Here is a 21,726-nt window from a genome sequence, read left to right as displayed (position 1 = left end):
ACAGACTGAAACAGTGCATCTCACCCTGTGGACCACTGACTGAGCTCGAGGCTAGAGCGCCGTGTGAGTACAAATCTGACACACTGACAAATGTCTACCATGGACTGAAACACCTGTTTTTGATATGTCACTTTTATGATTTAGGTTACACTGTTTCCATTACTGGCAATTTGTTCATGTTTTGTAGAAACGTCAGAATAGACTGAACTTAGTAAAATGTCTGTTTGTTCTGTAAGTTTCATAGTCATACAGCAGTAATAATCAGATAAAGTACATGACCATGTTCTGTATTTTCTGACTTTCTGATCCCTTTAAAAGTGTGTGCTCTGAGGGAAACCTGTAATATATTAAATTTATGTTTGTCAAAAGCATATAGTATGTTATTGCAATATTACATAACATTTTAATGATTTATAATACAAAATTGACTTTGTTCCTCTGACAGCTTATAAACCGCTCAACCACAGTTATTAGGGAGAAAGTTCTTTTGAAATGTGAGATCAATTTGTTTTTTATTCTCCCTAAAAGCAAACCTTTATTTAAAATCTTCTTCCCGACTAAATGTATTTGTGGCTTTCAGTATACAACAACTATACTTCTCTGGTAACCCATATGAAACAAAAATGCATGTCATGACAACATGGTGATAGTTTAACAAACTTTGGTTTGTGAGGAACTTTATAAGAATGCTGATGATTCTATGATGCTATCAGTCTATCAGTACTCAATACACCCAATACACAGTTTTCCAATTTTAAACCTGCTTAATTTTCCAACACGATCTTGGTACTGTAGAGTATATTGCAGTTTTTGCTGATGTAGTCGGAAAATATAAACACTTTGCTTGTAAGATTCCATTCTTAAAAACACAGCGGACCATAAATTGAGTGAGAATTGTGTAAAAGGTTTTTGTGAGCCAGCTTGGATGAAACCACAACCACCAGGTTGCGTGAAGCACCCCCCCTAACCCCATATAAATTTATGGTCCTTTTTAACTGCCAAACATGACAGTGAGCCATAAACTCAAATTCATAAGCCTGTGAATGATGGTCTTCTAGTAGATTGAATAAGAATGATTCAATAATATTGAAGGCCTTAAAATTAGTACAGTAAATTTTGTCAACCAGGCATTTCGCTGGAACTAATATGAGGTGAATTTGAGGTATAATCTGAATATGTGTGCAAAGGTTTTCTGCTATACTGATGCCTCCTGAGAACTGATCATTCATTAGACAAGCATGCATTAGAAACAGAGTTCACTCAGTGTCTCTTACCTCTCCCTGAATATCTGTATAAAACTTGCCATCAGTCTTTTGTGGGATTCATAAAAGAAAGCTCATCTCCATGGAACTGAGGTCATCAAGAATAGTAATTTCCTTTAACAGTAAACAGCCTTTCAGCAGTGGGCCTGTGACCAAGTTTAATCTCAGTTTATAGGTGAAGGTCCGTGGCTCTGCTTTATCAAACCCTAACAAATGACAATTCAGTGAAACACGTTAGGTAAACAGTGAGGAAAGACTGTTGTCACAGTGCACCAGTGACATCAATGCTGTTTTTGGGTGTTTGTGTTCAGACAGAGTGGAGTGCATGAAGATTTATGTTCAAAATGATCTAGTATGATTTTAACTCAGATTACAACCAGGAACAGAGGCAAATAGTTGTGAATTCAACAAATGTCAAATGTTTCCCTCATCCTTATCTGACCAACAAACAACAGGCAAAATGGAGCAAATAAAAATCAACTGAGATCAAAAACTAAACCGGTAGTTTTTAATTTCCATCACTTATTCTGAAGGAAGCAATAATGTGGGTGAGACTAACCTGCAACTTTGACATTTATAGGATTGTGCACCTGAGTCCCAGAAGATAGTCCTGTGTGTTGTGTCGAGCACTAACCATGACGACTGTGGAGCCCCCTAATGGTCTGCGGCACCGAGACATCAAGGCCTGTCAGTCAGATGAGATCTCCAGTGATGGTATGGTCCATAAAATATTTACTTAGGGTATTGATCCATGCATATAAAATGTTTTCTGTTGTCCTATTGTGTTAAATTGTTTTCTGTTGTATATTATGGATTTTTAGTTTTAATTTTTTTATTTCTAATTTTGCACTGAGTATCTTACAAGTATCAGGTACAGTACAGTATGTATAATACTGTATATCGGTGATAACTGATTAACAATTTGAGCTGCTTGCATTCTCCTCACAGCTGGGAGCCATAATAATGTGCAGGAGGAACTCCAGAGACAGTGGCAGACACATGCACAGGTATCCTTTATTTCCCAGCCAGTATTTTGTCTTGTGTCTTGGCCAATATCTGGTCATGTTGTCTACCACAGGTCTTACTCTGCAGAGCAAACTGAATACAGCTTAAAGTGGCATTTTAAAAGTGCAAAATATGAGATGCTACATGATGTCATATGTCGGCTAATAAATAAAGTAAAATGTGTTCTGTGTGTCCTTTTGAAGAAGGTGAAGTTAAAAGTCCTGGAGCAGGTCCAGGACCAACTCAGCGATATTCTGGACAAAGCAATGGCTGAGAGCATCCAGCCTTTCACCCACATTCAGCCAACAGTTAATGGAAAGACAGTAACAAATCCCTCGTCCAGGTGAGAAGGCGAAGCAGGAGATAACTTTTAGTAGCACACATTTCTTATCGATGTTTATTGTCTCATTGGCTGTAGTAAAACGTGCTCCTCTTTCTTTTTCTTTTTCTTGTTTTGTTTTAGGTCTCAAAAAATGGACGATGGCAAAGTGTTTATGGACAGGGCATCACTGTTGGAGTAAGTATCAAATACTGACTGTTTCCTATCTAGAGAGAGTGGTGCAGAGCATGTGAACTGCAACTATTTTCAACTACATCTATAAGATAGCAAAAAAACAAATTAAAGGTTATGCTAATTAGTTCACCATCTGTAACAGAGATCAGTGGTTAACAGTGACGTAATTTCATATTCCTGACTCTGTGTGTCGTCCTTGTCATCAGTGAACTGTTTGAGATCAACCACATCAGGACGATCTACCACATGTTCATAGCCATTCTCATCATCTTCTGCCTGAGCACGCTTACTGTCGACTATATCGACCAGGGCAGGTGTGTGACACGTGCACGTCTCTGTGTTTGTGTGTGTCCCAGACTCTATGAGCCTGAACCAAATCTAATGTAACCTCAATTACCCTGAAGCTTTTAAAAAGTTTTTCCTCACTTCTCACTTCTTATCTGTTTTTTTGTCCCTCCCTCTTTCTCTCCCTACCTCTCTGCTCATCTGGCAGCCAGATGTTAGAGCACTCATACCCTCTGAGAATTTCTGTTGTTTAGGGCAGCATAGTAATGATATAATGTATACTTTTCGCAGACGCATCATTATGAGTTTAATTATTACATTATGTTTCTCACTGGATCAAACTGTCAGTGGCCAACTCACTAGAAATGATTTGATACACCTGCGTTGAGTTAATGTTGATTTTAAGAAAAAAATAACAATATTGCTTTTGTAATTGTGTGTTGAATTTTAAAAACTCTATTGACATGCTACGATAAGAAGGTAAATTAAACTGATATTACCGTAACCAATGGGGTCTTTCAGATTGGTGAAAGTAATGTGCATAATATCAGAACTATACTTGCATGCTTAATATAGGCATTCATGCTTTGATATCATCAAAATGGTCATTCAAGACCAAGCAGCTGGAGGCTCAAACCAATGTGGAATTACTTTAAAATATGAGGACACCTGAGACCATGTGGTCTTAGGTGTCCTCTAATAAGTAATTTTAGAAGTTATTGCTCCATGTGATGAGATTGTAGGGTTTATAGGGGACTTTAATATCTGATTGACAGGTGTGACTGACAGTTTACACACTTGCTATTCTCTCCAGCTCCTGGGCCCTGGACCACAAAGTACAATTAGTGGGTTATCCAGCTAACTTTTGGTTTATCTTGGGTTTTCTGGTATCGTGAAGCTGGCTCATTTTTAATCCAATCACCATAGTAACCTATGATGCACTGCTAACCTGCTCCAAAGCAGAATAACCTTGGGCTCAGATCAAAAGTTGTCAGCAGCTTGACCGGTGACCAGTCAGACAACTCAAAAAACTGAATGATCATTCCTACAGGATCCTGATAGGGACAGAAGAATTGATATTAATGTGATAAAGTAATAAAGTATTAGATAGTAGTAGTAGTAGAATTCATTTAGCTGTTTTGGGCTTTCCATGGGTCACTCTGGTCTAAAGCAGAGTTTCTAACAAACTGAGGGCATCTATAACCTACATGTGCAGTGTATGATGATCAATGCTGTATTTTAAATGCACAAGGATTATTTGTTTCCAGACTGTGTCGGTTTTTACAGGCTATCACTACAGCTCAGTCTCATAACGAGACTTTGCAATGAGGGCTTTTTATTAGAAAAATCATCCATACGCAGTTAAATATTTCCCATGATTATAAATGGACATACAGTGAGACTGACTGTATTAGGAACTAATATCACTATTTACAGTAAAAAACTTGCTGTAGTAGTAATGATTAAACTGTTTTTATGTGATGACTGTTTATATGTAATCAGCGTCACTTTGTCCAACTCACCCCTCTCATTTTCCTCCCAAATCTCAGGTTGGTCCTGGAGTTTGACCTGATTTTCTTTGCCTTTGGGAAGCTGGGGATAGCCACCATGGCCTGGATTGTGATGTTTGCCTATACCCTGCTTGTCCCCTACTACACCCTGGTGTTTTGGGGTAACTTTTATCACAGCTTTCCCTCCAAGCTGGGACTGTCCCTAGGGACAGGGTTGATCTTGTCTGTCGTACAGACATGCGTTTTGGGACTGTTCCCGATCTACGTAGTCATAGACAACCAGTTGCCACCGGCTTCACGGTTCATTGTGATACTGGAGCAGGTCAGTGTGTGTACATGTTTCAGGAATAAATGTTGTTATATTTGTAGAGATAAAGTTTTTGCTTTCACACTTGAAAACAGTACTAAATATTTTGGACATTAGAACTTTACTGACACATCAGTGTGATCAGTATTATCAACCAAATCTTGTTTGTCACACATACAGTATAACTTGGCTTGATATACCATATGTTGCTGATAGTATAACAAAAATGCAGTATGTTTGTCTGTCAGAGAGCGCTGTAAAGTTTATTTTTTAATTGTAAAATTTCCACCAGGGCACGTGTCTTAGCCAGCATTTTTATACCCAATTCAAGGGATCCTTGTGCTTTTCACTTTTCATGTCCAGTGCACAGGTGAGCTTATTACTGTACCTAGTCATCTGTGTGTCTAAGACATCAGATCACTGAATGCAGCAGAAGATATAAAAGAGGCATGGGTATACACTGTGACATGATAAAAAGCACCAAGAGCCTACAGTAAATAAGAGGTTAATCAATAGCACATAAACATGATTAAAAGTTATATCTATGTCATTCAGTGCATTCATTACTTGCTATTTATGAGACTACTGGCAAACAGTGTGTTAAGCGGGTGCAAAGGTAGTTTATGGATGTAGCAACACTTTGAATCTTTCAGCAACATCACTTGATAAGATATAGTGTTTTTGGAGAGGAGAGCTGTGCCACGCAGCAAGATCAGATGAGTCAGCAGCTGTTTAGCTACGAGGTGGGGTGCATCAAAAAGTCAGTGACCCTCTGCATAAACTATACAGTTAACAACAAAGAGCTGACAAGAGTACTTCAGTGCTGAAATAAAGTAAATCCTCATTTGTGCAGGTAACAACTCACCCAGTAAATACTCTCCGCAGTATATTAATCATAAGTCAGTGAATTAGTTTTTGTAGTTCCAGTGGCTTTCTCCTAGAAAATGGAGGTTATTTAAAAGTGCCAAGATTGTTTGGGGTTTAATATAGAAAAATATTGATCTTAGAGACTCTTACAGTATGATTAAAATATTTTTTTTGAAATGTAAACTGCTGCTGAGAGTAAATATCCAGTCGACTAAAACCCATGCCTGTATTATATTATTAAGAATGAACTGTACTAGAAACACCCTGTACTGTAAATGACACCATATTAATTGGTAAACCAAGTTATAAATACAGCCCTTCATTGCCATCAGCAGCAATACAGTGATAAGAAAAACCTGTTGGCTAGAGATGGAAACTTTCCAACTGGAAAGCCACCAGAAGAGACGACCGATTTCAGTGTAGCCAGCATTAGAACATTATAGATCTATAAGTATATATTTTTATACTTATTCTCTCTATTACACCATTCCTGAGTATCCCAATCAATCACAGTACTATTTTAGCTCCATTCAGTAGAATCAAATAATTTTAATACTTAGTTCCCTTCTGTATACAGACTGAAGTCACACCAGGCCTGAACTGCAGCTTATAAAATGATAAAGCAGTTCTTCAGCTACACTTTTCTGGGCTCGGTCATGCTATACAGTTTCCATTTGTTGTACTTCCTCCTAATGAGTTACAGAAGTGAATACTCTGATAAATTGTCATCATTTGGTTAATAAGCACAAACTCAGAAACAAGATACTACAGCCATAAAGCAGGAAGCTGTTCATGTTAGACACATAGTCAATTCTTGTAATAAAGACAGTCAATACTGACACATTGTACCTACATCAATTTTCCTCAGATTCGATTCCTGATGAAGAGCTACTCATTCATAAGAGAAACTGCTCCTGCTATAATGAAGAAGGCACCAAGGGAAGGTAATGTTTTATCTTGTATGTGAGGTGTATTTACTCCTCAGGGACATCATTACTCACAGTGACACTACCAGACACTGGAGAAAAATGACCAAAACAGAGCTCAGCAGGTTACCACCTAATGATTCATGCTGAGGTTAAAATTAACAAGGAATATATCCACATACTGAAAATATCATTGAGTATGTGTGGCCCCATGAGATCCTGCTGTAAAAGCCTGTTAGTGGGAGATAACGTTGAAACACATGGAAGTGAAGCACATCTCACTAGACTGTGAAAATATTAATAGTAATGAGATGCCTGTAGAGTCCTGAATATAACAGTAAAACTGACATAAGGTAGCTTTATGGATGTGTCCATAGCCTGATATGGTTTGATTGTGGTTTTGGTCTTTGGTTCATTTTCATAAGTTCTCCTAAATGCAATTTTCACAAAACGGCGCTGTCTGTATAAGTAAAAAGCTACTGTAAATTGAAATACAGTGGATAATGAAGGTGGGGAGATTATGGGGCAGACTGTTTTGGCGTAGTGGCTTAACGATTTAGCGATAAACCCACAGCCATTTAATTTTAAGAACAGCCATTTGTTAGCAGGTTCCTACACTGAGACACAGTAAAGCTTACGAATTCACAAATGGAAATGTTAACGGTTGGTATTATGCCACATAATAGGACAAGAGAATGAAATGAGGATCTTATGCCTGAACTACAGACCTTAAATTAACTATTTTAACCCTTTTAAAAAAATAATTCAGTGCAACCTTTATTTTAGATATTAACTGAATTGTCTTCTTTTCAGGAGAAAGACCCAGATTCCCAACATTTTCCAGCTATTTGTATTTCCTCTTCTGTCCAACTCTCATCTACAGGGAATCATACCCTCGGTAAGACAAACTGTACTGTATTTTGACTCAGATCTCACGTGCGCTTCCCGAGTAGTGAAGCTAATTCAATAAATGAAAATATACATTAACTGAGAGACAGTTTAAAAGCAGTATTTGATACCCTGATGAGCTTTGCCTAAAATGCATTTCTAAACCCAAATTTGGACCAGAAAACACCTTCATGTCTGACATGACATCTGATATCATCAAGCAGTGTATCACACTTTTTATTTCTGAAGCAGTGACACCCTGTCTTTTCTTCACAGGAATACTCACATAAGATGGAATTATGTTGGCATTACTGTTGGCAGGGTAAGACAAAAACGTTTTCTCCTTTCATTACGTTTTTTATGTTGAGACGTTTTCATTAGTTGGATTGGGTGACACAGTTCACAAAGAAGGCCTGGTAATGCTTTATTTTACCTGTCCGCTATTCCCTAATCATTTCTTGAAAGTTTCCTGCACAGAATCATGTAGTTTGGTATAAATTACAGAAAGCTGGAGATAAAGTTTGAAGTTTTTTTCTTAGTTATTCCACAGAGTTGTTTGACTTGTTATTGACTTCCAGATAATTTTCCATGAAAGAAATTGCTCAACGTAAATCTCATTTAGTATTTACTGTTACTATTCTTCATTTATGCTAATCTAAAGAAAGCCTCAAGTGTGTGCTAGCTTCACATTTAAAAATAAATGGAACTCTACTAACTGATCACTGCCTAATTGCACTTGTCATTAGTATCAAAGTATATGGTTCCCTCCAAGACACCTCTCAGGTATCTATTTAGGAATAAACTGGAATTTACAGACCTGTAAATTAAAGCGTTACTGAAGCCTTTTCTAGATTAATTACCTAGGAAAGATAAAGTTGCTCATAGAACAGTGTCGTAACAGTGTGATAATGTGAAGTAACCATAAATGAAAGGTCCTTAACAGCTTTGATCTTAGATATTCTAGGTCACTATCTTCAATTTAATATTTCTAAAGTGTGCTCTGTTTTGTACTTTATGTTCCTTTGTTAATCCCATTATACTTGTCTATTTGTAGCTCCTGGGCTGTCTGTTTTATGGCAACTTTATCCTGGTGCGCCTTTGTTTGCCCTTCAGACCCGAAACCAACCGGCCTTTTAGTAAACGATCTATGGTTCTGTCTGTGTTCCACTCAATATTACCAGGTACTTTCTGTTAGAAACCAAAAACATGAATTATACATAAACACACATTTATGGAGGCGTTTTCCATGTAATATTGGGAGCAAGTCAGGTGTAAAACAAGTTTTAAGTCACTGATAAGATTAAATATGCTTTTATTCAATCAGATCCCATTTTTGTGTTTGTGCTGATATTAGAGCATCAGTGTCAAGTTACAATTCTTATGAGAAATCTGGGGAAAATGCCCAGGAAAAAGGTGTTCCTCATAATCCCCTCTCTGTCTCTGTGTCTCAGGTATAATGCTCCTCCTGTTGGCTTTCTTTGCCTTCTTGCACTGCTGGCTCAACCTCTTTGGGGAGCTGCTGCGTTTTGCTGACAGAATGTTCTACAAGGTGTGTGGTATTTTTTTTTCTGTGGTGTGGCCTTGTGGTCCCAAATCAGTTTAGCTTTTCCATCATTATAATCCGCTGACTTAGGATATGTCTGAAAATAGTTGTCCTTTTTGTTGGCCACTTTCTCTTGAGTTTCATCCTCATGTGACTCTTTGCTATGACAAGAGTGTCTGAGGGTGTAAATGGATTCAAACTGACTGATTTAGGTATTAGTGAGGTAGACAATTCTAAATAGGTGGTGATGTGAGAGAGACATTTAGATTGTAAGGGTTTCTAGTAAAAAAAAAAAATGTATGTGATACGTGCAATGGTCTGCATTTTATACATACAAAATTTATCACCGGTGTTATGTGGCAGAACAATGATGATTAGTCTGAAATCCATATTCACTGCTCACCACTGAATAAACTATTGAATGTCCATAAAGGCAGCGAATGAATGAGTGAAGAAGGGAGTGAGTTTGGACACAGCTAAGAATTACATTATCTAATAAAGGAGTACTTTAATATACTGGGTTTTGAGGCCATATTCATTAAATTCTTAACAGGGAACAAAGTAATACAAGCTTGGCTCTCACCACTTAGAAGATCCGTATGAATATTTTGATAGTGGATGTTGACATTTTTCAGGCCCCAGGGTTGACGTGACCCTTCTCTTCTGTTTACACTGATTTTATTGTCCTCTGTTACTTTTCCAGGATTGGTGGAACTGTACATCTTTTGCCAACTATTACCGTACCTGGAACATTGTAGTTCATGACTGGCTGTATTACTATGGATACAGAGACTTGCTTTTGGTGAGTAGAGTACAGCAAACAAATATTAAACACACTGACAGTTAGCAAATGAAGAATAATACATTTAACTAATGCACTGTCCCAGTGGGTTTTGTTCATAGTTTAAGTCCCATCCTGAAATTCTATTGACACAGCCTTTATGCTAAGCCACTCTGGTCCCTGAACTCTGAGCCAAACCCTCCCTCTTTTCCATCTCTGATCCCTGCAGCTGTCGAAAAGGAGATTCCGAACAGCTGCCATGCTCTCTGTGTTCATAGTCTCCGCTGCCGTCCACGAGTACGCCATCACTATGGGCTTTGGCTTCTTCTATCCGGTCATGTTCTGCCTCTTTGCAGTCCTTGGAGGTGAGGGATAGGTTCATTACAGAAACATTTCACATCTACACTGTCCATAGCTTGGTAGAAATATGTAAATGTCACATTCTAGCTACATTCTGGACTGTGCTTTCAAGTATTCACAGTGAAAATCTCCTCCCTCTATCAGACATTGAGTAGCTGAGAGACATATTTAATAAAAGCACATTTGTACATTGTGTCCTTTTCCTCTGGCACTTAAAACATAGCAACAATTCCTTTAGTTTTTTTTTTTTTTTTTTTTAACATGTCATGCCCTTGCTGTTGCTTACTAGCATCCTTATGTTTTACAGTCTTACCACAAATAAACTGTTAACATTTTACTACAGACGAACAATAACATTACTCCATGTCATCCCTGTCAGTGCTGTTCAATTTTGCCATGAACGACAAGTGTCAGAGGCCTGTGTTCAACATCATCATGTGGACGTGTCTCTTCCTCGGTCAGGGCATGCAGATGTGTCTGTACAGTCAGGAGTGGTATGCCCAGATACAATGCCCACAGAAAGAGGTATGTATTCCACTCACATGTGTGGGGCTAGTACTGAAAGGAGCAATGCCATGATCAGGCGTGTTCTTGTTTCTTGATGATGCTGATTTCAAGACAACTTTACTATTCATTACACCAAAATGTAGTTTTGTATCATTTACTGTACTATAGAATTATGCAAAGTCCACTCTGATGAAAAGCTTGAGAAACATGAAACCTTTTTTATGCAGCTTGTTTGTAGGTATACACCTGTAATTGGTCAGTCAGGGCCTCAAAAAGCATGGAGAGACAGATATCACTATATTTTAGAGCAGGGGTGGCCAATTCCAGTCCTTGAGGGCCGCTGTCCTGCTTGTTCTTCCAACTATCTCTGCCCGACCTGCTGCTGATTACCTGGCTCAGGTGTGTTCAGCCAGTCAGAAGCTGGATTTTAAATGAGGGGGAGGGAATAACTGTAGTATTCTGCAGCAGAATTAGGACCCCAGTTTCTGGCCTTCTTAAATGGAAAACAAGCCAGTAGGTAATACAGTAAGACTAAAGCACAGCAACAAACTCATTATTATATGAAAAGATTATATAACTGGCATTTGAGTAGTTTGGCGTTAGGATTAGATGTTGGACATCACACAGATGCCAGTGAATAGATTAATCAGACTGTTTCATCATCCTGGCTTTGTCATCTGTTCTTAACCACAGTCATTCATGAATATCTGTTGCAAAACAGACATGCATATGTGTAGACATGTACAAAGTGCATGAACTCTGTTCTTAAAGAAATAAGACCCCACAACCCCCCCCCCCCCCCCTTGTGTTTGATGAAGTCACAGATGTGAAGGATGCAAATGGCAAATGGACACAGATGTACTTAGCATTCTCACTCTATGAACTACTGCACCTCTGTATCCCCAGGTATCCCCAGCTAAAGCTTCCTCTAAAGCCGGTAGCATCATTCATACTCACAATGGCTTAACACATAACAGCTGTCTAAAAACAGAAAGACAGTAAAACAAGATCATGTGATAATAAATGGATATTAAATCAAACAGATGAATGTGTAAAAGGCTTACAGATAATACCACCGTGAAGGAGGAGGAGTGTTGTATGAGTAGTTAGAACAATTTTTCTTCTCCGTCTCACCAGAATAGTTTCTGGGACCTGGTGACGCCTCGTTCCTGGTTCTGCAGCAACCAGAGATGAAGATGCCTTTCTCCTGGGCTGAAGGGATAAATAATAGAAGGCTGCAGCTTGTAAAAGCATGAGAGACTAAACACAGAATCAAACTGAGGAAGGACAACTGGAAAGACTTGTACTGTAAATATATTCGGTTATACAAGACTGCTTTGGGTCAAAATGTGACTGTCACTTCCGTCTTTATGCGGTTATTCAGCTGCGATGCTATCCACATGTCAAGTTTTGTATTACAGTAGTGTTTAATAATTCAGTTTAAACCAATTGTTTAAAAATTAATGGAGTTTTGCTGTATGTGTGCATGCTGATAGAATACAGTGCTTTAAAGCAAATGGGTGCACATTCATAACTTGTGGTGTTTTGCCCAAGTGCAACATTTTGAGGAAATGGGTTCTTGTACGTGTATGCGTGGGTTTACCAATTTAAAAATAGCACATCTGTTGGTGTTGGTGTGCTGTAAGTGGATGCTTGAGTCCGAGTCAGGCTATATATTTGTTTCAACTTATGAGACATCTTAATTTCTTTATTTCCATAAGGTAAGTCTTTGTATTATATTTAAATGTTTTTAATAAATCCTCTGGAAATAGTCCAATGCACAATTTAATTTAGAATTTGTGTAATTCCATTTTTATTTCTTCTGTATTTATAAAGCTTGTAAAAGAAATGTGCAGTCACTTTATCACCAGTTAGCAAGGTGCTCAAACAGCAACAGTCCAGAAACTTAAAAGTAAGAAAAAAAAAGTCCAACAAATCAACCAGTGTTGCTTTGTCATTTCTTTATATTAAAACTAGACATGGTTACAAAACCTGGAAACCAAGTGGTTTTATTCTTGTCTTGTGCATTTGATTTTACCTTTTGTTTCATGTACAGTACAAAACATTTTGCTGAAAACAGGTCAAATCACAGACGACTTAAAAACAGGCTTTACCACAGTAAGGGCACCTAGCCCGCAATATGTGTGTTGCATGTTTAATCCCGCCTTGCTTTACACACAGATGGCAAGGATTGGTTGGGAGAGCAGGTATGCTGACCAATCACAGGAAGTGCAGCATCTTATCAGTCTACCACAAAGCCTCTATTTGTCTGCCTGCCATGTCCCTCTGAAGGAATAAACAGTGGTACAGTATTTGCATTAATGATGTAATGCTCTGTAAACATAAGAGCTCAGTGGTAGAGATAGCTGGAGACATTGTCAACAGTGGAATTGAACATGTCTATCGTAGTTAATCATTTTTAATCCTGACACTACAGAGTAAAGAATTTGACTTCATAATGAAAAATACTTGTAATCCAGGGAGAAACAGCCTTTCTAGTTGCCTATTATGTAATTGTATACCACAACATGACACCCAAGCACACTTTAAAATTATTTTAAACTTTAATAATTAAGTACCTAAAAAATTCTAAATGATTATAACTTTAACACCACTGTTAACTTTCATGCCAATAGAGCCCCTTTGAATTGAAATGGATTATTGAATTAGACTTAAATTATCCAATTTAAAAACTGCATTAAAGAATTATTAAAATTGAGCATTAAAAAACTGAAAGAATAAATGGTTTATTTTGTGATTGAACAGACAAAACTCCTGCTTTCTACTCAGCCAGTTCACTTAGGGCCCACAACGTTCAGACAAGAAGCATCTTCTCCATGTGAAATCTAACCTGTGACCCAACAGGCACTTGTGTGTCCCTCTGACTGTCTACTTGCTGAAACACATGCACTTTCAGATAAATTTGGTACATGAGCTGCTCATGGCGCAGTAAACAAAGCAAACACACCTGACCTTGGCCTACGACAAAGCAAACACACCTGACTTTGGCCTACGACAAAGCAAACACACCTGACCTTAGACTACAACAAAGCCTGGCAACATTAGCCAACTTCCAGGCTGTCACTCACCTTTTGGTTTAGAGTCCTTATGAATCTAGAGGTGGTCCACACAGCGTCATAGCTTTTTTTTTTTTTTTTCCCTTTGGACATTACATAACCAGATACATATGACTGAAGTCTATAAACGTCCGCAATGAGGTCAGGCATTCACAAACACAACTGATTGTGCATCTGACATTAACACACCTGTAGCAGGATGGCCATTAAAACAAACACTGTTCCTTAAAAAAAAAAAGTTCTAGTACTTACCAAACACTTCAAGCTCCGTTTTCCTGTGTGTCTGGCAACATACTAGCACCAAACTAACTTATTCTAATCCACACCTGAGAAACTACCAACTGACGTAACAAACAGCTGTTTTCCAAGGACCGCTCTCAAATTTTAAACCACTTGTAGCCACGCCCACTACGAGCGGCCCTTGTTGATGATTGGTCCACGCACTTCCTCCCCCGTCATGATAATCATTTTACCTGTGCGGGTATTCTGCTTGTTGTGTAACAGGAAGGGGCGGGGAACCTGCTGCACAGGAGGCGACGTGACACTGATCTCCATCAGCTGATAATAGTGTTTCCAGAAAACAGGCGATTCTTTCATATTAAGGGACAGCATGTCTCTGCTTATGAACACAAAGCAAACAGCTTGTACCACTGAGTGAATACTGCCCCAAAGAGCCCAGACACTGGGACACAACCTATCAAGTGTGATTTTATGGGTTTTATTTAATCCAGTCATGAATCTATACAGTCTAGATCAAGGAATGAATTTTCAAGCTCAGCATGATTCAGATGTTTGATGATTCAATTTTCTTTCTTGCAGAATATACAGCAATACCTGCAATGTCTCTAGTGGACTCTGAAATGTACATTTTCAGACTTTTGTCAAAGCAGTAGAAAACAGAGGAAAAAACAAAACAAAGCGACATTACAAATCCAGAGTGTTTTATTCATTTCATCAACAGATAGGTTTGCCAAAGCACCATAAGAAACAAACTGCGCAGTAACTCACAATTATATATTTAGGTGGCAGCAAGATGCATTCAAGAACGGTGGTATTAAAGCATGAGTAAACAAGCCAAACAAAACATAATGCCTTCAGGAAAATGTTTACCTTAAGTCCAAATAAAAGCATAACTTAGAAAGCAGATGCTGTGCGCTACACTTGTTGCAGTGGCTATACTTCCCAGAAAGCAAAAATGAATGTGAGCTACACTGAGACAGGGTAAAGGGTTGCAGGGTGCTTCGCAGCCAATAACAGGGATTAGAGATGAACATGCAGATACTCACTTGCATCCATCTGAAATGTCACCTAGCACTGTTTTCTTGCTGCCACATGCAGGTGCATCTATGTGTGCCTATGCAAGTGTGTAATCATGTTGCAGTGGAACAAATCAGCTTTGGGTAGTTGATCTGGAACAAAGTGGCTGAGGAAGGAAGCTGAACTGTGACTTTATTCCCTGATGTTCATGAACAATATTTAAAATTGGTGTTTAGGGAGCACAGCTTAGGGAGGAAAGGGCACGTTTATAGGAACTCTCACACTGAAACAGAAACAGGAAACAGAGAAACTGATACAAAATAGACACTGAGACACTAAAGTACAACTGAGTGCAAGCAAACTCAGAAAAATGACCTGAAATAACTTCAATGAGAGAGGCAGAAGCTGGATAATAAATGTTACTTTCCTCCTTTCCACGAACATGTATCGAACCTTAAATGATCACACAGTATGCACTTGCTTGCAGGACCAAACCTAAGCTTCACTTTCAACAGGAAGAGCAGGTTGGATATCACTCATACCGTTAGTGTGCAAACAGCAAATGTGTCCAACATATTTCTGTGGGCTAGCAGCATTGGCAGGAGAAATGTGTGGCCTCAACCACATGATGATGACGAATACAATGAGACTGCACAACTATTAATATGACGGCGCTGTGTATGCAATTTTCACTTCAGGGACAAGTGTCCTAAACAGTGTGAAACAACAACAGTTTTTCTGTTACTCATTGTAACAAAGAGGGAATTCTTTTTCACAGCAGTTTCTCAGTTACTTGACGAGAGCAAAGGAACTATTTTTTTTTTTTAAAAAGAACAGTCAGCTGTACTTTTTCAAGTACAATAAAGAACTGACTTTTCAGCTTTAAGAAAATCTAGTAAAAGAAAGTTTGGTCCTGGTCCCATTTTTGTCCGAGTGCTTCACAGGAGCAGAACAGACTGCTGCAGAATGTTAAACACAGGTGCTTTGCCAAAAACAAACACTGCACAACAGCATAGTCTTACTTACATGAAGAAAAATAAAACAGCTAAACATCATACAGAATTTACATATTTCAGCTCAGTGCATGTTGGACATCCTCCATTTCTCGAAACTATACACGTCTGTACAGAAAAGTCCCTACAGCATGAAGTGTCACAGTCGAGAAATGCTTGTGTTTAGAGTTGGTACTCAGCTGCTCTTGGCATCAAAAAGTCCCTAGGCAGTGCCTTCCTTATTAAGTAATAGAGAGAGAGACTTTGTTTACATGCAGAGTGATACAAGCCTGCAGGCAGTAAAGGGGCCCCTCCCCCATATTAGGTTTTTGGCAGCCGGACTGCTTCCATCAGTGTTCGTGTGACCATCAGTGGCAGTGTTAGAGGCTTAACCATGCACATATTTAGATATTTTTGGTTGTTGTATTAAAAGCATGCAGCTTGAGGAAGGAACGAATAGAACAGCAACAATTTGTAATTTTGTGACCCAAACAGACAGAAGTATTTGCTAACATCATCATGTTCTGAGAGGGCAGTCTGCTTTCTATGGAAACAGTTCACCTTTAGTATGTTTGAGTTTCCTCACACTTGACAAACATGCAGTATCTTCTTTACTTCTGACCTGGTCACAAAAGCCTGGATTCTGTATTTGACCATTTTCCAGTTGAGACAGAATGAAGTTGGGTTTAATTAACACACTAACGGGCTCCAAAAAAATTCAGTCTTTGCCCATATAAGGAGTGCAGAGGGGTCATTAGGTAGTGGCCCCAAAAATTTAGGATACTTCACCTACTGGTGTGAGGCAGCAATCACTAAAATATTTTGTTTTCAAAGAGTATTTGGATATAAAGATACAAAATATATATATATATGTATATATACTGTATATCAAACTATCTTTTGCATTGAACTGGTATATGCAACGGTCAAAACACAGAAAAACATCTAACAAGGTGGCAAAGTAATTTTCTGCTTCAGTTTGTCTTGACGTTATTTCTTGGCCTATTCATCCATTATGTTCTCTGCACCGTCAGATTTCAGACAGCTGCCAATGAGCGACACCTATTTTCGAGCGCGCTGCCTCGCCAGGCGTTTCATGAAGCAACAGGTGACTGCTGCGATGATGACAATGCCCACGAACAAGGCGGAGGACACTCCAACAACCAGAGGGATGAGGAGGAGGTCAGCAGCTGGGGAAATAAGAGGGAAGGATGCAGTGATGTAAACTGACATTTGTATGAGGACTGCAGAATTACTTGTAATTGTTCTGCTTTCATTAGTCTCACTTCAGTTTAGTAAATGTCAAATACACATGAAAAAATATTTCCTTGGGTAAACTGATTTGTTTGGTCGAAATGAATACAGACAGTGCACGTATTGATGGTCACCTAGTCAATAGACTGTGCTGCTGGATAAACTAAAAGCAGGTTGGTCTTGTGACTTAGCCAGAATAAAGGGAAGGTGAAAAGCAGGACTCCTGTGGAGCTGCTCAGTAGACATCAGGCTGTGAAAAGAGCTACACTCTCACCACTTCTGCCCCAGATAAATACTTTAACAGATGAGATCTGTTTGTAATGTATCCCATTTTCCCCTTGTGACAATGATTATTAGAAAAAACAAACCCAACTGGAGACACTTACCTCTGGCATACAGGTAAATGGTCACTGTATTTGACTCTGCTTTGACCCCTGTGTTGTACCAGTCTCCGTGCGGGTTCTGCCCCCATGCCTCAACATGACATGCATACAAGCCCTGATCATCCATTGTTGCCGCGTGGACCCTCAGTCTGTAGCTGACAGCTGACAAGCGGTCGACGCTCACCTCGCTACCATTGGCAAAGATGTTTGCAACACCATCGTACATGAGACCAGCTACCAGCCTGGGTTTTTCTACCACAGGGGAGTCTGGGGGAGTGACAGATGCAGGGCTCTGTCCCTTCTTGAGAACTGGTGCAGGGATCGGCCACCGCAACCACTGCACCTGAGCCAGGGCGGGGCCTGAGGTTGTCACGGTGATGTTGCAGATGAGGGTGACGGTGCTACCTCTTTTTAAAAGGGGGCCACGAGGGAGCTGAGCCACAGCTGCAACCTGCACATCTACAGAAGGAAGTGGGACTTTCATCAGATTACACATGGTAAACTAAAGATATAATATGTGACGCTGACAATTTGAACAAAACTAAAATGTGTCTAAGTTGATCCGAGTTAATCCAAGTTTAGTTAATGAGCATGAATCTTTTCAGGATTTTATGGGCAGCTTGAATATTCTACAGATTTATCAGAAACTTCCAGGCTTAACTGGTAAAGCAGGGACAGAGACTTTGAGGTCTTGTTGCAGACTTAAATCTGGCACATCACAGCCAAAAAGCTCATGTTTTTAACCTTAGCTAAGCTGCTCCACAATCTAACCATGAGAACCCAGGCAACTGCAAAACTCTGACAAAGAAAACTAAAAATCACTGACAGAGATGAAACCTGTGCGTCACTGAGGACACAAGTAGCGCCACTCACCTTCGGTCTTCAGGCTGACGATGACTCCCTCAGACCTCTGGGTGAGTGTAGCAGGAGTAGATGGGGCAGGGTTTCTCCTTCCAGCATACACACTCACCACACACCGATACACCCCCGCGTCAGAGGGTCGGGCCGAGAACAGCTTCAGAGTGTACCTCCCCTCCGCCACTTTCTCCATAGAGCCGCTTGTAGCTCTGCTGAGGTCATCCCCCCAGCTCACAACGCCGCCTGGGCTCATCCGGGCCACCTCCACCTTAGCACAAAAAGCAGTTTCAGCTTGTGTATGGATGTTAATTTAAATGTGATTTATATTAAAATACCACAAACTGAGAATACTGTACTTGCAGACTATTAAGCTCTAGCATAGTGAGCAGAATGACCGTACCTCGACTCCTCCAGTCCCAATTACACCACTGCTCACAGATCCCCTCTTCATCCACTGAACAAGCAGGCCCGAGTTTACTTCAGACGGCAGCCCCAGCACCTCACAGGTCAGGATGAGAGGGGAACCAACCTGCAGGGTCACCCCCCCTTTAGGCGAAGACTTTACACTCAAAGACTCAGCTGGAGAGAGGAAGAGACAGAGGAAGACAGCCTAATAAAAGTTTAAGTACCAGAAATCTTCCAGAGCCTCAAACAAGCACTTAGACTGTGACAAGAGAAGCCTTCACAGAAGTGACACAGTGAGAATCTGCTATGTGCGAAAGGTAGGGTGACTTCTCTAGTACAGCACATATTTAACAGACAGGATAAAATGACTTATCACCTCAAGAATAAAGGGAAAAAGGGGTGAAGTAATGATTAAGCTGCTAGGAAACCAGGAAACACATTTCTGCTACACAGAATTCTCTTTGTTACATTTTCCTCTAATCACTGAGTTTTTTTGTGTGAATTACTAAACATTGAGGCCACGCACACACAAAAAAAATCACTGTATGTTTGAACTGGTCACACTCAATAGATACAATATATGTACAAGGCTCAAAAGTAAACGGACGTGAAGTGGACGTTTTTGCCACATTTGAAGAAGTTCCCTCTAGGAATTTCTGAGATACTGTGTTCATGAGAACGAACCAGCCAGCCGGCCGGATGAGCATGTGCTTCTGGCCATGGTTATCATCAATGCAGAGGCATAAATAATAAATCTTAAATGCCAACTTGTAAATACATTATGGGCTACATTTTATAATTTGACAACAATATTAATACCCTGGTACAGTTAGAAGATATCAATACTGATCTGTTGTGTGTGAAAAGCTTCATTTAACCACAACACTAAACACAGAGCTGCTCAATAATGGCCCCTTTGTCTACATAAACAAAAAGAGACATGTCAGACCAAGAAAACAGAAGCAGTGCTTGTCAGTGTGTCTGTAAAAAACAATGCATGCACTGATGAGTTCTAATGTTTTACATCAGCATCATCATGACCTAAAAAAAAAAAAAAAAACTTAGTTCCTCTATTTACTTACTTATTACTAAAAGGTTGTTTGCACTTCTCATACAGTAACAGAGTAAAAAACATGAAAAGGTTTGGGTATCAGTCAATAATTTCAATCCAGCTCAATAATTCAAGCTCAACTGAGTGTCAACCTACTATTAATCAAAAGTAAAAATATAATGTACAAGGATGAGGCTAGGAAGGTGGTGAAACATTAACAGTACTTTGCTGTGAGAAAACCTATCAAGATGGGGTTAATTTTCTAGAAGGTGTGCGAAGAAGGACAACTAGACACAACAGTGCTGTTCTGAAAGTCATGGACAGGTTAGTCTTACAGAAGCGTAGTTATCCTCTGTGCAGGCTATAAAAGGCCAAGGTGGGAGAAGACATTCATTTAAGTTAAACAAACATCCATGGTTTGAGTCTGATATTTGGAAAAACTCCAATCTACTCAACAGCACTACAAGTCCAGGCTGACCGATGTTACATCCTTGGCAACAACAGAGAAAGAGTTACAAGTCTTAAACTATCAAATGTTTTTCTTTTACTGTCTCAGATTTATTCTGTAACTAGAACAGGCAACTTTATTACACGTCATCCTCTTTCCTTGCTGCAGTTGAGTGTCACAAATTGCCTGAGGTAAGATTTTTTTTAATAACCTATTACCGATCATGTTTCAAATATGTTTGAACAGCGATCACAGTACAAGATGCTAAACACCGTCATCACTTTGGCAATGAAACATGTGCCACTGTTCTCAAGTCGCACTGACCTAGTTGCTGAACAGTCAAGTTGCCGATATCCAGCGTCCTCTGTGCAATCTTCTGCCACGATCGATCAGGATCCCGAATCCACTGTGAGGCTTCACAGAAATATGAGCCAGTGTCATCTGGCTGCACCGCTTTCATCTTCATCACGTACACACCCTGGCCGTCCTCCCCGTTCCTCTTCTCCAGGGTGATTTCCCCGTCATCGTAGCGCGTCTTGTACAAACGCCCGGGGACGACCCCCAGCAGCTTGTCGATGGAGATAATCTCTCTGATGGTGCTGACTGCCCGTCCCACTCCGCTCCCCGAAACCTCTCTGCCACCACGTTTCCCAAACATGATGGACAGATGGGTGAGCTGCTCTGAATGAATGCTGGCTGAGCATGTCAGTGTTAATTCAGCCCCCTCTGGCATGGGCTGGCCAGTGAGGAAGTGGGAATAGCTGATCTGGAGTGTGTCAGGCATCACTGCAGGTGTACAGGGAGAAGAACAATGATATTACATCAAACTTGTGCAGGAGCCAGGTGTGAAAAAGTATGCTAAATTTCTTTTCTATTGCCTTTGTGCTGTGTAGATTTTTCTATGCTTAGAACACTAACACTTTAGATGGGAGGTGGTGTGGCTTTGTACATAGATAAAAACTTCTGTTATGAAAAAGTAGAGAACATGTCAAGGGCGGTTGATAACTTGCTAGAATGTGTGACTGTAGAAATATCCGTGGAAAAAAAGAAAAAGGTTGTAGTAAGCTGTATTTATAGAGCACCTGGAGCCAGCATAGAAAAATTTAATGACTGGATGGAGGAGAACTATTTGACAATAAGTCATAAATTAATGTTCATATGTGGTGACTTCAATATAGATTTGTTAAATCCTAACAACCACACAGGAACTGAGGAGTTTATTAACACATTACACAGATGCAGTTT

General features: G+C 39.6%; 2 protein-coding genes and 1 long non-coding RNA gene across 4 annotated transcripts in view; 1 reads left to right on the top strand and 2 right to left on the bottom strand.

Moving 5' to 3' along the window:
* The first annotated feature begins 1,897 nt into the window (after positions 1-1,897).
* On the top strand, positions 1,898-11,532 carry soat2 (sterol O-acyltransferase 2). The gene is made up of 14 exons (XM_020590116.1): positions 1,898-1,976; positions 2,211-2,269; positions 2,471-2,610; positions 2,731-2,784; positions 2,988-3,095; positions 4,617-4,899; positions 6,620-6,695; positions 7,491-7,575; positions 7,842-7,887; positions 8,620-8,746; positions 9,017-9,114; positions 9,812-9,910; positions 10,119-10,254; positions 10,629-11,532. Exons 1-14 carry the CDS (start codon positions 1,898-1,900, stop codon positions 10,826-10,828), a joined length of 1,590 nt encoding a protein of 529 aa, XP_020445772.1. The 3' UTR covers positions 10,829-11,532.
* Positions 10,159-14,225, bottom strand: LOC109954688 (uncharacterized). Its single transcript, XR_002274178.1, has 3 exons — positions 14,086-14,225; positions 11,821-11,968; positions 10,159-10,247 (listed from the first exon to the last, which is right to left on the bottom strand). It is a non-coding gene; the product is annotated as an uncharacterized LOC109954688 (long non-coding RNA).
* Positions 14,226-14,551: 326 nt separating this feature from the next.
* Positions 14,552-21,726, bottom strand: part of igsf8 (immunoglobulin superfamily, member 8) — a 14,036-nt gene continuing 6,861 nt past the window's right edge. For both annotated transcript variants that reach the window (XM_020620035.1, XM_020620109.1), the window contains exons 4-8: positions 20,806-21,267; positions 18,978-19,156; positions 18,593-18,845; positions 17,723-18,178; positions 14,552-17,272 (exon numbers count right to left, since the gene is read on the bottom strand). In XM_020620035.1, the coding sequence (XP_020475691.1) occupies positions 17,145-17,272; positions 17,723-18,178; positions 18,593-18,845; positions 18,978-19,156; positions 20,806-21,267 (1,478 nt within the window). In that variant the 3' untranslated portion in view covers positions 14,552-17,144. The remainder of the gene's footprint in view (positions 17,273-17,722; positions 18,179-18,592; positions 18,846-18,977; positions 19,157-20,805; positions 21,268-21,726) is intronic.

Source organism: Monopterus albus, unplaced genomic scaffold (genome assembly GCF_001952655.1).
Source record: "Monopterus albus unplaced genomic scaffold, M_albus_1.0 scaffold1.1, whole genome shotgun sequence".
NCBI lineage: Eukaryota > Metazoa > Chordata > Actinopteri > Synbranchiformes > Synbranchidae > Monopterus > Monopterus albus.
This window is presented reverse-complemented; position numbering and strand designations above follow the sequence as displayed.